Consider the following 15,791-nt stretch of genomic DNA (forward strand, 5'->3'; position numbering starts at 1 on the left):
CTACTTCCAAAAGCAATAGTATGAAATTTTGAAACAAAACAGAGTACTAATGAAAGTCATCTGATAAGAATTTATTAAGAGGGAAACAGGGGAAGAATGCAATATGAACATTCAGATAACTATGTAATTTAAGCCTAAATCAAAACAAAACAGGACACGATGGAGTCTCATAAATAAATTTACTTAGGGTTTCAAGTATGTCTGTCACCCAAAGCTGCTGCTGAATAAATTCTGTTTTCAGGGTTTTAGATACAATTTGGTTAGTGCTTTTCATTGATACAAGTTTGCTGTGTTTTCCTCAGTCTTCTACCTCTCTCATATCTTTTATTCTCCCTCAGAATTAGCTCACGGATATATAAAAGTGTGTGTGTGTGTGTGTGTGCCTTCACGTCACCTGCTGACTTATGACAACCCCATTAATTTCATAAGGTTCTGTGAGGCAAGGAATACTTAGAGAGGTTTTTGATCATTCCTTCCTCTACATAGCCTACAGCATCTGACATCAGTGGGCAGTCTCCCATCCAAGTAATAAACAGAGTGACACTCCTTAATTTCCAAGATCAGACTGGATCAGGTGCCTTTACCCTGCTCAGAATTTTTCATGGTAGCTTTTTAGGGACAAAAGTGGCTGTAAGGGGCTACATTTACAGCTGCCATAAATTGAAGATAGTCTTTTCACACAAACACCGATGTGCTCATTCCATCCAGGTACTGCTGAACCCTTTAGCTGGACTCTGTTTTTAAGAGGATTCTTGTAGCTGGGTATAAACCAAGAATGAACATGGTTACAGGATTACACTGTGTATATGTAATGAGAGCCCTTGTGGCACAGTGGTTAAATGCCTGTAGTGCAGCCACTCACCCACAAAGCATAAGGTTGTGAGTTCAATACGAGCCACAGGCTCAGGCTCGACTCAGGCTAGCATCCTTCCGAGGTCACTAAAATGAGTACCCATATTGTTGGAGGAAATTAGCTTACACATTGTAAACTGCTTAGGGAGTGCTTAAGTGCTCTGATAAGTGGTATAGAAATGTACTTGCTATTGCTATGTGTTCACAGTGCCTCCACATGTCTTGAAATATTTGGCAGAACCTGTGTACATTACTGATTCTTGTGTGTGTTCAGTTTTACCTGCTTTCATCTAAGTCTGGTATTGAGTTATTTTATACAGTCATTTATACCCAAGCAAGGGAATAGCAACCCCACTAAATATTCATCTCTAAATTACCACAATGAGTTGGTTACAATAATATTTGAATGATCACACACACAAGTTCACCAGCTCTAGCCATTCATACGTATATACAATTTCCCTTTCCTGCAATTTCCCCACAGTGATATTCAGTCGATTAGAGAATAAATAGAACTTGGAAGTAACAAATTACAAGTAATCACTTGGACACAGTTACTAAGATGTAACAAGCTATACATCCTAAAAAACTGATGTAATGAGAAAGAATTAAGGTACTTTATAAGTGTGACAAGCAATGGTTTGCCCTTACTTTCAAAATTTACTTTCAGCCATTCTTGTACCAATCCTTACAGGGCTTTTCTCTCACAAAGTAACAGAAAAGTAACGTGCCATACAAGTAAATAAAGCAACCAGTTACATTGTCAACACTATTATAAGTAACAGCAATGGGTTATTTTCCAAACACTTGCATGAATACGTCCAAATAGTAACTTTCCAGTAATGTTTGGATCCAGTAACTTAAAATTAGCCTGGGGCAAAATCAGCACCAGGGAAGGGAGATGCAGAGCTTCAGGGCCTTCTGGACTGTCCAGCTGCTCTTTAGTCACTTGGGCAGTATGTGCTTGGGAGGCTGAGTGCTTTTCTCTCTACCATTTCTTGCATGCCCTGCTCAGCTGAGTGGGAAACACTAACAGCAGCAAAAAGGGGTCCATTTTCCATCTGAAACTCTAGTAAACATGGCTTATTTTATGTATATATTTTGACACAGGGCCCAAAGCTTACAACAATATTAAAACAAGTTAGAGATAAAACCTTGATAATAGAAAAAAGTTAAACCACAATTGAACAAGGACTCACATTAAAATATTAATTTTAAACTTCTGTGCTTCATAAATTATGCAGATCATGAAAAACTATGGATTGCTCTTAAAGAAACAAGTGTACCACAATGTTTCACTGTCTTGATATGTCACCTGTACTCAGGACAAGAAGCCACCATCTGGACTGAATATCGGAAAAGAGTGGTTTTGGTTGGTAAGGTATATTTTATCACCGTAAATGTTTAACCTGTATGCTGACATATGCTATGTAAAGGTGGATTAGTTTCTTTATGCGTAAATGAGCATGTATGATATATTTTTTGAGTTCTCATGGTTTCAGGTAGCTCTGAAAGCTTTTTTAAAAGTGATAGAGCACAGTGGAATCTGCACTGATTATGAAAGATGGACACTGAGTGGCTATAATTGATTTTAATTATTTTGGATTCGCACTAAACTGCTTCTTCATTGTCTCAAATGCACATTTTTAAAATTGTTTTCAAAGGTTAACTTAAAGGCCAGCCTATTACACTTAGAATGATGGCACTAATTAAGAATAATCCCTTCTTCCTTTGGGATGAATCCCAGAGGATGAACCACAGAATCCTACATTATTTTTGAATGTAATAATTGAGCATAGGATAATACTTTGTTGATATACAAAGAAATCTCATCTGTCTTGACACAAACATTCTATAAATGCATTTCTGATATGGCTGTAAAATACAGTGGACCCTTGTTATATGCTGGGGTTTGGTTCCAAGATCCCCCGTGTATAACAAAATCCGTGGATGCTCAAGTCCCATGAAATATAATGACATAGCAAAATGGTGTCCCTTATAAAAAATGGAAAATCAAGGTTTGATATTTGAAATCTATATTTTTTGGAACATTTTCAAACCGTGGATACTTGAATCCGTGTATAAAAAAATCATTGTATAAGAAGGGCCGGCTGTATACATCTATTAGCTTTTAAGGATTCGTTTTTAAAGGAACATTTTCATTTTTTTCCAAATGTATTTCTCTCAAGGTTTTTGTAAAGTGCTAGTCACAATCAGAAGACAGTGGGATTCTATAAAGGAATGTAACATTAAAAAGAGGAAAAGACTACAATCCTACCTAAGGAAGTGAAAAAAGAAACCAACAAAGCAAAATTAATACCCAGGATTGTTGTTGCTGTTGTGTTCAAATCATTTCCAACTTATGGTGAAGCTAAGGCGATTAGGTTTTTTGGCAGGATTTGTTCAGAGGAGGTTTGCCATGGCTTTCCCCTAATTCTAAGACCATGTGTCTTGCCCAAGGTCACCCAATGGGTTTCATGGCCAAGCTAGGAATCAAGTCCTGGCCTCCAGAGTCATAATCCAATACTCAAACCACTATGCCATGCTGGATCTATATAAAGACAGGCGAAAAAGACAAAATGGCAGAACATCCATTCAAATGCATCATAAATGAGCTGTCATCAATTCTGGAGAATAACACTCCTCTCACAAGCTCTGGGAGGCAGACCTTTTTGCTAGAACATGAATGATAAATGCAAGGATAAGACCCTGCCACAAACCCAGATGCCAAATTTATCCCCATTGGAGCAATAGTACAGGAGCCAATAATATAACCTACAACATCAGAGGAGTATTTACTTGCTCTTCCAATGTGATATACGCCATCCTATGCCAGCAATGGCCCTCTGTACACTACACTGGACACACAGGGAAGTCTTTATGGAAGATGACTGATGAACACAAATCTGACATTAGAAAACCCCAAAACATGATTTGCTTCTTTGTGGGTCCTATTACATTCTATCCCACTACTGTATAAATATGCTTTATACTTGAGGCCTTAACATCACTCGATACTGAATTTGAAGTGGGTTTACACCCACAAAAGCACATGCTAAAGCAAACAAACAATGTGTCTTAATGTGCTGCCAGATTTCTTTTTTCCCTCCCTCCCCTTCCCTTCCTCCTTTTTATGTGGCAAGAAACCAACATGGCTACCTCTTTAAAAACTACAAAGGAATGCATCACTGGTGCATTACAAACGGCTATAAGGGATGTCCTCAGGACATCCTAGGTTTAAAAAGGGGCGTCACTTCTTGACGCCCCCAAGCCTAATACGTCCTGAGGACGTACAAGATGGCGGCACCCCATCTACATGGGGGCCACCATGATGGTGTCACGAACGCGCTGCCTCCAAACGAGGCGGCGCGGACGTGATGCCATCGTGCCGCGTGAGGGTGCTTAGTGCGCCCTTTCGTCGGAGCAGGAAGGAGCTCTGAAACGGAGCTCCTTCCTGGTCTTGCGTCGCTGGGCGCAGCCTTTAGATGGCTGCGCCCAGCGACACAATGGAGAAAGGGGCCAAACGACCCCTTTCTCCTCCTCCCCGCCGCCGCGGGATGTCCTTGGGGCTTGAAGGGGCCTTTTGCCGCTTCCCCGTGGCCTGGAAAGCGGCGGATTGGGGCCTCAGTGGCTGCCACTCTGGCTGCTAAGGCCCCGATCTGGCGGGAAAAGGGGCAGGTGCAGGATGCCGCTTTTCAGCAGTCTGTAACTCGCCATTGTAACCTATATTTCTGAAAATGATAAAGGTATATGAAACATTCCTAAAACTTGCAAACAAAAAGCCATGAGAAGCCATGAAAGTTACAGCAGTATTCATTGAAGCAACAGATTTGTTTCTGTAACCGGCCATAGTGAATTTTGCAGATTTGTTTCTGTTAAGTATTTTCTAGCAGTGCTTTATAATTCTCCACTTAACATCAAAACAAATCTGCAAAATTCACTATGGCCGGTTACAGACCGGCACTTTAGTGCGTGACGAGCACGCACTAGGGTTACAAAAGGGCGGTGCTTCCGCACCGCCCTAACCCTAGTGCGTACTTGTCATGCACTAAACGGCGGCGGCCCTTCCATATGGCCGCCGCCGTGAGGACGTCACGGCCGCACCGCCTCTAGACGGGGCGGCACGGATGTGACGTCCTTGCTCCGCGCCAGGGCGCTTAGTGTGCCCTGAACACAGAGCAGGAAGGAGCTCTGTTTCGGAGCTCCTTCCTGGTTTAGTCCGCTGGGCGCAGCCTTCAGACGGCTGTGCCCAGCGGACTAAAAGAGAAAGGGGCCAAGCGGCCCCTTTCTCTTCTCCCCGCCGCCGTGGGGTGTCCTTGGGGCTTCAAGCCCCAAGGACACCCCTTTTCAGGCTGCGGGAAAGCGGCGTTTTGCTGCTTCCCCGCAGCCTGAAAAGCGGCGGATCGGGGCCTCAGCGGTTGCCGTTCTGGCCGCTGAGGCCCCGATACTCCGGGGAAAGGGGCGGGTCCAGACCGCCCCAAATGGGCGGTCTATAACCCGCCTATGATTTTCATCTTAACCAAAGGTGAGAGCACACTAAAGGGATCCAGACTTCCCTATTCAATAGTTTGGCTTTCATTACTGTACTCCTTCAATAAGTCTGCAGATTGAAAAGGATAAACCACTTACAGTACTTCTCAACAGTCAAACTGAAAATTTCCCTATGTTTCAAAGGAACATGTGTGTTTTAGCCTGGACAAACCTGGAGTAACAGAGATTAGAAAAGCACACACATAGCCATAAATGCTAACAGAACAACCCTATGCATATCTTGAAAGGAGTCAGTCCCTGTGAATTCAGTCCAACTTTGTCCAACATAATTATGTGCAGACTTTTCATGGTACAGTGGGTCCTCGCTACCTGCTGAGGATTGGTTCCAGAACTCCCTGTGCATATCAAAAGCTGTAGATGCTCTAGTTGCATTATATACAATGATACAATAAAATGGTGACCCTTATGTAAAATGGCAAAATCAAGGTTTGCTTTTTGGATTTTTTTTAAAAAATTCAAGCCATAAATGGTTGAATCTGTGGATGTAGAATCCATAGATATGGATGGATCACTAAACAAGTAATTCCAAATGGCTATTGGGTTACAGCCAACCTGTGGCTTTCCAGTTGTTGGACCACACCTTTAATTCACTAAAGGAAACTGCAGTCTGACAACACTCCACACTCCTGCCTCCCATGAACAGGACTTTAAATTTCCTGGACTTTATTAAACTCCCAATTCCCACATGACCAGAAGGAGGAGGAGCCAGCCTGCAAAATTTACCGTCCTTATACCATCTTAACTAAGGACAGAAACAACAAAATGCAGGCATCTTCTAACATCTCCATTTTTCCCCTCCTCTTTGGTTTGTAACATCTTGCCTGATGAAGAAGCCAGTGGAGCTTCAAAAGCTTGCAACAAGTATATTGTGCATTTCGGTTGGCCAATAAAGGTATCAATAAAATTATGTTTTGTGGATTTTTGTTTGAATTTGCTAAATGATCAACACAGCTCCCCTGCATATTAGCTCTATGTAGGCACATGCAAGCCAAAATAATTAAATCCAAAAAGTGATTGTCAGTTTAACTGTAGTACATCTCTTGATCAAGTATGAAATAAACAAAAAAAAAATCAAGTGTCTCCATGAACATTACTTTCCTTTAATGTTAAAGGGTTAAAACACGCTTCTTTCTGAAGAGAGGATAGGATCCAGGGCACAATATAAAAAATTAAGTAGCATTCTCAAGGCTTTTGGGATGCCTGTTTTCATAATCTGTAAAACTTGTTGAGACTGCTTGTTCTCGCAACGTACCTTCATAGGTTCCTACTTCAAGAAGAGTCCCACTTTTCTCAAGCTCAAGAAATTCTTGAACAGTCAGAAAGTTGTAGTCCACACCAGGCACTTCTCCTTCTCGTGGAGGTCGAGTTGTGCCTAGATAAGAGAGGAGGGGGAAAGGAAACAAAATGAAGTGAGTATTGACACTGAAGCAGCATCCAAAGAAAACAAATACTGCATTGTTACATGTCTGATGGAAATAATGGTGTCAAAATCCCCCGTGGAATCTACAGGGGAAAGAAAACATGTAGCAAAGCAGAACAGCAAAATGAGGCAGCAGCATGCTAGGCTTGATACATAGGATGTCTGCAACCAGCAACAGTCCCTGATCCAAACTCAGGGGGGACAATACTTAACTTCAAAGTGCATGGGGTGAGATTCACTTTCTCTTTGCATCATTATTATTATTATTAACCTTTATTTATAGAGCACTGTAAATTTACACATCGCTGTAATGAGATATGAGACTCAGAAACAGCTGCAAGTTCATCCAAAAAGCAAGGGATTTAATCAAATACGTGTGTCTGTGTTCCTTCAAGTTGCTTGACAGCTTATGTCAACCCCATGAATTTCATAGGACTTTCTTAGGCAAAGAATACTCAGAGGTACATTTGTCAGTTCCTTCTTCTGTTAAAATGTGTGCTTAATGTTTCATAAGCCTCCTTATTCCTGCAACAGATTAAAATTGTCTCCTTCGGCTCACCCCAAAAGTTATCTCACACATGAAGCCCTCTGCCAATATTGGAGCATGTCCAGAGCTGACCAGGTTGATAACATTCCTGTTGGAACCCTTAGACCAGTGGTTCCCAACTTGTGCTCCGAGGTGCTGCACTTCCCATGTGCTCCACGGCCACTCCAGGAAAATTACAATCTATCCCATTTTCCTCCCCCCCCCCCCCCGGCCCCCTATAACACTACTCCTAAACACCATTAAGTTGTAAGACATAGGGTAGGCTTCTTAGAGGCTCTGCCATAGAAATTGATTCTATGCAACAGAGCTTCGTTGAGTCAAAAAGGTTAGGAACTCCTGCCCTAGATGGAGTTAGGTTATTTGCTTAATTCATTGTTGTACCCATAGCATGGGATGCTATTTCAAAAGTAATTAGTTATAATCAAATCCTTATAGTTTGTTACTAGCACAGTTAAATTTTTTGGACACAACTCTTTATTTTATTTTTTACTGTTCAATAGTAATTAAACAATTAATTTTAATTTCTGTTTTGAAAAATCAGAATGCTAAAAATTGCTAGTCTTTGCTGTAAGGCACGTTTATTTAGTGAGGCCACAGACCTTCTGCATATAAGTAACTAAAACATTTACTTCAGTAACAGTTACTGGGGGGGGGGGGGAATTACTTATAGTTCACTCATTATATGTCACTAGTTCCAAGTTCTGTTTGCAGTCTATTGTTTCACTGCAACCTGATAACAGCTTCCCTCTGTTTAAGTACCTCTGATGCATATGCTTGCAAGATATATATAAGGAACAAATTCTGCCAAGAAAGCCCCATGACTCAGAAATTACTTCAAGCCATACAAAAGAAGAGTATTTCTCAAGTTGCTCTTTCTAGAAAAGGTATACACTATCTCAGGAATCCAAAATACCATACATTGATTTATATGAAAATGTGTGTTATGTTTGCTTTATTTAATTTTACAGATTAAGCCAAAACTTGCATTACATATTTATTAGCATCCATCCTCACAGTCCCCACCTGTCTTTTTATGACAATGGATGCACTTCATTATTCCTCTCCACCTTTATTTGTATTGAATCATACCTGTCAACTGGGCAGACTAATTTTCTAGGATGTTTGAATAGTTCTATTTGTTTCATGTCAGTGTCCTTAATTTCCTGAGCAAGCTGAGATTTTAAAGTGGCAGCTGCATTTAGCTTCAGCATGGGGTTGCATCTTAACATACATTCAAGGAATTTTCTGTTCAGAAATCTGCATGTACAAATCAAGATAAACCCTCCATGCATTTAAATCCACTGAATATGCACATATTCAGTTTGTTAAAAAATGCTGAATTAAGTAGAAAGCACTCCATTTTGTATGGTTAACTCCAAACATCTGTGGAGGAGCAGAGAGCAGAAGATGTGTTGTACACCAATAACTAAGATGGTATTTTGAACCTTGCATCTTCTACATCAGTAGATGTATATCAGGAAGAAATCAAACACATTTGAGTCAAATGGAATTTGTTCTCACACGTTCATGTTAGCCCATGCTTATACAGGTTGCTCAGAGAACAGAGTTATCTAGGCTACTGATTTATTCATTCACACTTACATTGACTCATGCCATCTCATCAAGGTTGACTACTACAGCAAAACAGGAATGCACCTAGAAACAGCTTAGGCTAGAAATTACAAGAAACAGGCCTTACTGAGACACTCACTGACATCACCATGTAAGAGATAAGTTTCAGTGAGACTGTCTCTTGTCATTCTGTGGGAGCAAGGGGGTTACAAAACACCCACATCCACGCTGTCTTATGGTGCAATGATTTCTCTTGGCTTCGCTGCATCTAAGCAAATGTTCCCAACCCACGTTTCAGAAAAGGAGTTTAAAAAAAAACAAGAAGGGAATCCCCGCCTCCTCCCTTTTCTTAACAAAATGACAGGCTGTTGGCTGGACACACGCCTGACAGATGGCATTTCAAAGGGTTTTTATATACCATCTGGGCTGTACACAATGAGTACAAACCACCCTTACTACCAGTCCAGGAGGGTTTTCCTGCTCAGTGTTATTTAAGAAAGGGGGGTGGGAATGCATGCAAACAAAATTCAGTGCATTTTTTTCAAGAATCATTGCTTTCATGTTAGCCATCCTCTTCTAGGCTAAGCTTCTGAACAGGTAAAACCAGAATATACAATGAATGCATAACTTAATGTCAGAAGTCAGGAATCTGCAATCCCAGGAATGGATTTCTAACATTTTGAGATAAGAACTGGCTGAACCTTTGAAAAGCAAATGATTTTATCACTGCCTGCACTTTCAAAATTTCAGCTCTCTTTGACCTCACTGTTTATAATCCTGCCCAAAGCATGTATGCATAAATTAGGGGTGAACAAATGGGTCAGTTTTGTGTCTCGGTTTTTTTTTCCCCAAATGTTTTAAATATGGATTCTTTCCACAGCATTCATGCAGACATGTGCCCGAATGGGCAAATTTTTTAACCATCTGATTTGGCCAGAGTCAACTGGTACAGCTTTTCCCAGCACTGAAAAAGTATGCTGCACTTCCTTCTCATCAGTTAGAAGTAGAAGTTAAAGATGAGGAGTCTGCCAGAAAAAAGAAGTGGCACCTGAAATTCAGCACCACAAACATATGGCTGAATACATAAGGATTAAAACCCAGATTTTTAGTGCTAAATGCTCACAGCACTCCATCTGGATAAATTAATCTGTCAATATCTCCCTGACTTAAATGTGAAGTCCTTTCCATGGCATTTTCATCACCCATAATATAAGCCTGAAAATCTGGGATAACACTTCATGTATCAGATGAAAATCAGCATTATCAATGAAAATGCACACTATAATTAATCATTTTGTCTTTAAATTGCCACAAGACTTCTTGTTGTTTCTCCATGACAGTGTTTGTGAAACTAATTCATCTGATGTCTTCATTTGCAAACATCAAATTGACATTCAGTAAATGAAGTACTGTATTAGGAAAGAAATGAAGAGCTTGAAAACTTTATTTTTGAAAGTAATTAAGAATGAATTTAAAAGGAAGCCTTTTAAAAAGTTTTTTTTTTTAAAAAAGAGGCTTTTTATAAAATGTTGAAACAGTTTTCAAAACAAAACCTTGGAGACATTTTGGTTATAGAATGATGTCATTGTGTAAGACTTGAGCTGCATCCACACTGCAAAAATAATCCAGTGTGACACCACTTTAACTGCCATGGCAAAATGCTATGGAATCCTAGGATTTATAGTTTGCTGTGGCACCACAGCTCTCTGACAAAGAAGGCTAAATATCTCACAAAAGTACAAATCCCAAACTGGATTATGTCTGCAGCCTTGGTTAGTGGAAAAGACACCCTTATTAGCTTCTTTACTACAGTGATGAGGTTGCATATGGTCCCACAGTTAGCTTGGAAGCCCTTACAAGTCCAGACCTCCCCCAAAAACATGCACACCATTTGGGGGGGGGGGGGGGAGGATGATGAATGGCCTAACCTGGAAGCCTCTGGGATGAGTAATTTATCTTTTAAATATAAATGCAGCCCCTCTCTTGCTTTCCACTGAAAAGGCAAGCAGGAGTAATTTTGGTGCCCATGTGGTGCTGAGTTTTTAAAAATTGCAACAGCTTCTATGCTGGTACATTAATGTCAAAAGATGATCATAGTTTGCAGGCAGGCCAATATAGTGATTACATTGCTGCTCCCCTATGTGGCGGCATAATAATAATAATAATAATAACAACAACAACAACAACAACAATAACAATAACAATAAATTTTATTTCTATTTCCTGTCTCTCCCTGCGAATCGAGTCAGGATTACAACAAACAAATTATTCCAGCAATAAAAAAACATATCAAATACATTCAATAAAAACAATCCACCCCGCACTCTCAGATCGGGTGATAAACATCTCCTAAGAGTTCCAGATGCTAGACGAGCCATCACTACACAAAGGGCCTTTTCCACCTCGGCCCCTAAGCTCTGGAACTCGATTCCCGATGAGATCTGCTCAACCCCCCTCCCTAGCCCAATTTAAAAAAGGGCTGAAAACGTATCTTTTCAAACAGGCATACCCCCAATAGCCCTGTTGTGATCCCTCTCCCCCTCACCGTTGTTACAACTGCTGCTAGCTTGGAATTGTTATTGTTGTTGTTGTTTTATATGTTTTATATAATGTAATTGTAAATTTCTGACAATGTTTTTATTGTAAATTGTATGTTGTTGGATTGCAAAATCCACCATTGTAACCCACCTTGATCTCTGGAAAGGCGGGCTAGAAATAAAGCTTTGATTATTTATTATTATTAATAGCATATTTTCAATACAATAACGTTAATAAAATACAATTAACTTTCATAAAACATACAGTACTAATGGAGGTGGGATATTTTACAGAAAATTTGGTGGATAAGCTCACCAGGAGAGACCTGTCTTGGGTGCCTTCTTGAAGGCATCTAAGGTGGTCTTAAGGTGGATCTCTTCCAGCAAGTTGTTCCATAACTTGGGGGCTATGGCGGAAAATGCTCTGTGGAAAGTTGTTGTTAACCTAGTTTTTGCAGTCTCTAATAATTTCTTCCCAAATGTCCTGAGAGTGCGGGGCGGATTGTGTAGGGAGAGGCATTCCCTCAAGTAACTCGGGCCCAAGCCATATAGGGCATCCTCCAGAGAATTTGATCTACAATCATCCCCAACTATCATGTCCAATGGCTATTCTCATTGGAGCAATGGAAACATGTCTGGAGGGCACAAGGGGGTAGAAGGCTAGATTCAATTGTCTCATTATGCCATATTTTTTATAAAAAAACTGAATTGTACTTCAGTCAAAAAAGGTATTAAGAAAAATCACAGTACATGCTCTCTTTCATTGTCTCCTACTTCTTTTGTTGCACAAAGCTTCTTGTTTAGTTGCTTAATAAATGTTGATACCCTGAGGCTAAATTAATCAGAAAACTTGCTTACTATAATTTTAGAACAACACTTTAGGAAGCCTATATTCAGTCACCTCAATTGCCTACATGCTAAATTAAAACAATTATCTGATATTGCACTACAATTAAAGCATATAAGCAGTCTTCAAAAAGTAGTTTAGGGCTTGGGTACCAACAGTTGAGAGCAATTAATAGATTTGACAACAATTGTGACTTATTTTTCTGATTTGTTAACCAGTTACTAGGGAATGGGGGGTTGGAGAAGGGACTACTGGAAAGAATGATGTGGGAAGGCCTATATGTCTGATCATACAAGTAAAATAACTGGAGCCTCTATTTATTTATTTTTATAAATACAAAACAAAACTCTTGAACAATTCCCATGATGGGTAAGACAATGCAAAATAATGCATTTATCATGTTAGTTCTGAGAGAAATTTGAGAGCTGCTAGAGGGGACCTCCTCTGTTTCCTATCAGTGGAATAGGCTGCTTTGGAGAGTGGTATAGTCTCCCTTCTTTGGAGGTCTTTCAACAGAGGCTGGATGGTCATCTGACAGGGGTGATTTGATTGTGTCTTCCTGGATGGCAGGGGGCTAGACTGGATGGCCTCTGAGATTTCTTCCAACTCTACAATTCTATGATTCCATACCAGTGGGAGCATTAGCCTGTGTGAGGACATGGGAAAGGGCCTTCCTGGCTGTGGAATGCCTTCCCTTGGAATCCCAATTGATGCTGATGTTGGTTTCATTCTGGAGTGAAGATGAAACTTGGCTTTTTATTAAAGTCAGAGAGAGGGAACAAGGATTTCATCCAAGAACAATAACAACTACAATAAAACAACCATTCTAAATCATATTAAAACAACTGGGTAATTTAAAAATTAAAAGTTAAAGCACTGTTAAATTATGTGCATATATACAGAAAACTGGATTTGGATTCCTTTGACTTTTATATTTTTAAATAATTTAGTTGTTTAATATGCCTTTAGAATGCTTATTTTATTGCAATTACTTTTCTTCTAATTTTAAACAACAGCAACTACTACTGCTATTTCTATTTCTTTATATCCCACCTTTTCCTCACTTTGGGACTCAATGCACTTTACACTAGGATATAACAAACATAGCTAAACATTGGCAACATACAATAGTTACAAGTGTAATTAAATTATCAAAATGTTAAAGCCTGTTCAAAACATAAACCATTAAGGAGGAAATAGCAAATAGAAAATCTAGCACATTATCCAAAGCCCATCTCTTCCTTACGCCATCACTCTTTCAAAGCCTGCCAAAATATATTAAAACAAAACAAAAAGTCTTTACCTGGCTGTAGAAAGACAGTAACAAAGGTTCTGGACTAACCCCTCTGGCAAAGGAGTTTTAGAACCTGGGGGCCCTCTCTAGTGTTTCCATCATCTGTACCTGTGAGGTTGGTGAGATAGAGGGGAAGGCCTCCCCAGAAGGTCTCAAAACATGGGCAGGTTCATATGGGAGATTATGGTCCTTCACATAACATGAACCTGAGCCATTTCAGCTGGTTTTGCTTTAACCTGCCCAGAGATCTTATTATATGGGGCACAGAGGTGATTTTTGGGGTGTAGCTGTCTGTGATAGCTTAAAACCAGTGACACTGTTCTGCTCCTAACTGGAAGCAACTGAGTGGGCTCCATCTGTCCCAATCTGTACTTTTGAACTGAAAATGAAGTCACATTCTTGCAGGAGAGCCCGTATCATTTAAAGGTTACCCTCTTTTACCATGTCATCTGATAATTCAGAGACTCTGCTCCGCTTCATCTACATCTGTCACTCAGATCACTTCTAAATGGAGGGCAAGGAGAGAACTGCAAATCTGCTGATGGCAATAAGAGAACAGGATAGGCAGAGATATGTACTGTAGTCTGTTTCATGTCCAGAAATGCAACCTGATCAATCCGAAGTATGAAGCTGAACTAATTATCTGGGACATATAATTTGGAAACAGCACAATCCATTGCCACCAAAATCTGAAAAATGCATCCAATGAGAATGCTGCACCACAGAGCTCTTGCAGTGACATCAGTATCACTCAACACTCAGTGAAATGGCATTGCTTTTTTGCCACAGTTTAGAAACAGCCACCAAAACGGAAGACATCTCAACATCTAATAAAGGCACTGCACATAGAGGAGAGGGCTGGAAAGTTGGCTACAACAATTTGTCCTAATTCATCACTGCCAATTATATGACAGCCCCTGTAGTATTAAGGCAATCTAGGATGCTGAATTTGAGAGGGCTGCACATCCCAGAACAGTTAATGCCATAGATTTTGTCATACCTCATCACAGACGCCATGATACAGTGGGAAAGCATGAGCCTGTGGATGCACTAGTGCATGTTATTCTCTTCCCACACAGCAGTGTTTCCTAAATGTAGATGGCCAAATCTTGTTATACAGCAACTCCTAGAAGCTCTATCCAATATGGCCAATAGTCAGGGTTTGTGAGAGCTGCAGTCCAAAAATATTTGGGGAACACTGTTGTTTAATCTTGTTCCCACTAGTACTTTCTTTTCCTTCTTTCCCTTTCCCAGTTTCACCAGCTAGTTCACCAAGCAGGAGTAGATCCATTCTTTAATAAACAGTAGCAAGGGCAAGAAAGAGATCCATCCAGGCAATATTGCAGCCAAACATGGGTGATGACTCCAAACTCAGAGCCTTATTGCCTACACCTCAGCCATGCCCCCCTTTCTCCTTTCTGGAGGAGGGAAAAGGAGCCTGTCACTTCCCTCTTATCTCTTCCAGCCAGCGTGCAAATAGAGGGACAGCTGCCGTCTGGGGATGGAAGTCTCCTGTTCCCCCTTGACTCCTGGCTGGGACTATGAGTGAAAAGAAGAACAGCTGTGGCTCCGAGGCAATTCATGCTCCTAAGGGCATTTGCCTTCAGAACAATGTCTGCACTGCACTGTAACCAACTGTCGGTTTGGTTCTTTGGCAGGGAACCAATTTGCCCCTAAAAGGTGAAAGAACTGACCAGAGAGCAAGTGTTCAAAGTCAGTTGTGACTAATTCATCACTGATACAGAAAACCTGCACCAGTTCAAGAGATGAAGCAAAAGCTAGAAAGTTAAGCCAAAGTGTATGCATAACGGGGTTCCCCCCAAAGTTTGAAATTGGCTTGAATCCAGATTGTAGACTGTTTCTACTCAGAATCATTTGGATGCTGGAAACAACCTTCTTTATCACAGATCAAAAGAACAGCCTTGTTTGGTGAAATGTGGGGGTTTGCATGTCTTCTCATTCATTTACATGGTGAAAGGAAGCAACAGCTGTTGCATTTTAACTTTCTAACAGAACTGGATTACAGTTGCACTCATTTATGCCAAATTTCAAACCACCACGAGCAGGTGCCCTTGGACAGTCCTTGCAGTATGAGGATATTACAAGAGGATTCCACTTCCCTTTTGCCTTGTGGTCAGCTTGCAAGAAAACAGCATGCATGGTAAAGGTGC

General features: G+C 40.5%; 1 protein-coding gene across 19 annotated transcripts in view; it reads right to left on the bottom strand.

Moving 5' to 3' along the window:
- Positions 1-15,791, bottom strand: part of LOC149321295 (membrane-associated guanylate kinase, WW and PDZ domain-containing protein 1) — a 607,636-nt gene that overhangs the window by 154,975 nt on the left and 436,870 nt on the right. For all 19 annotated transcript variants that reach the window (XM_089519146.1, XM_089519138.1, XM_089519129.1 and 16 more), the window contains exon 3: positions 6,656-6,775. In XM_089519146.1, coding sequence (XP_089375272.1) covers positions 6,656-6,775 — 120 coding nt within the window. The remainder of the gene's footprint in view (positions 1-6,655; positions 6,776-15,791) is intronic.

Source organism: Sceloporus occidentalis, unplaced genomic scaffold (assembly GCF_023333645.1).
Source record: "Sceloporus occidentalis isolate IW3139 unplaced genomic scaffold, rSceOcc1.0.p SCAF_1, whole genome shotgun sequence".
NCBI classification, from domain to species: Eukaryota; Metazoa; Chordata; class Lepidosauria; order Squamata; family Phrynosomatidae; genus Sceloporus; species Sceloporus occidentalis.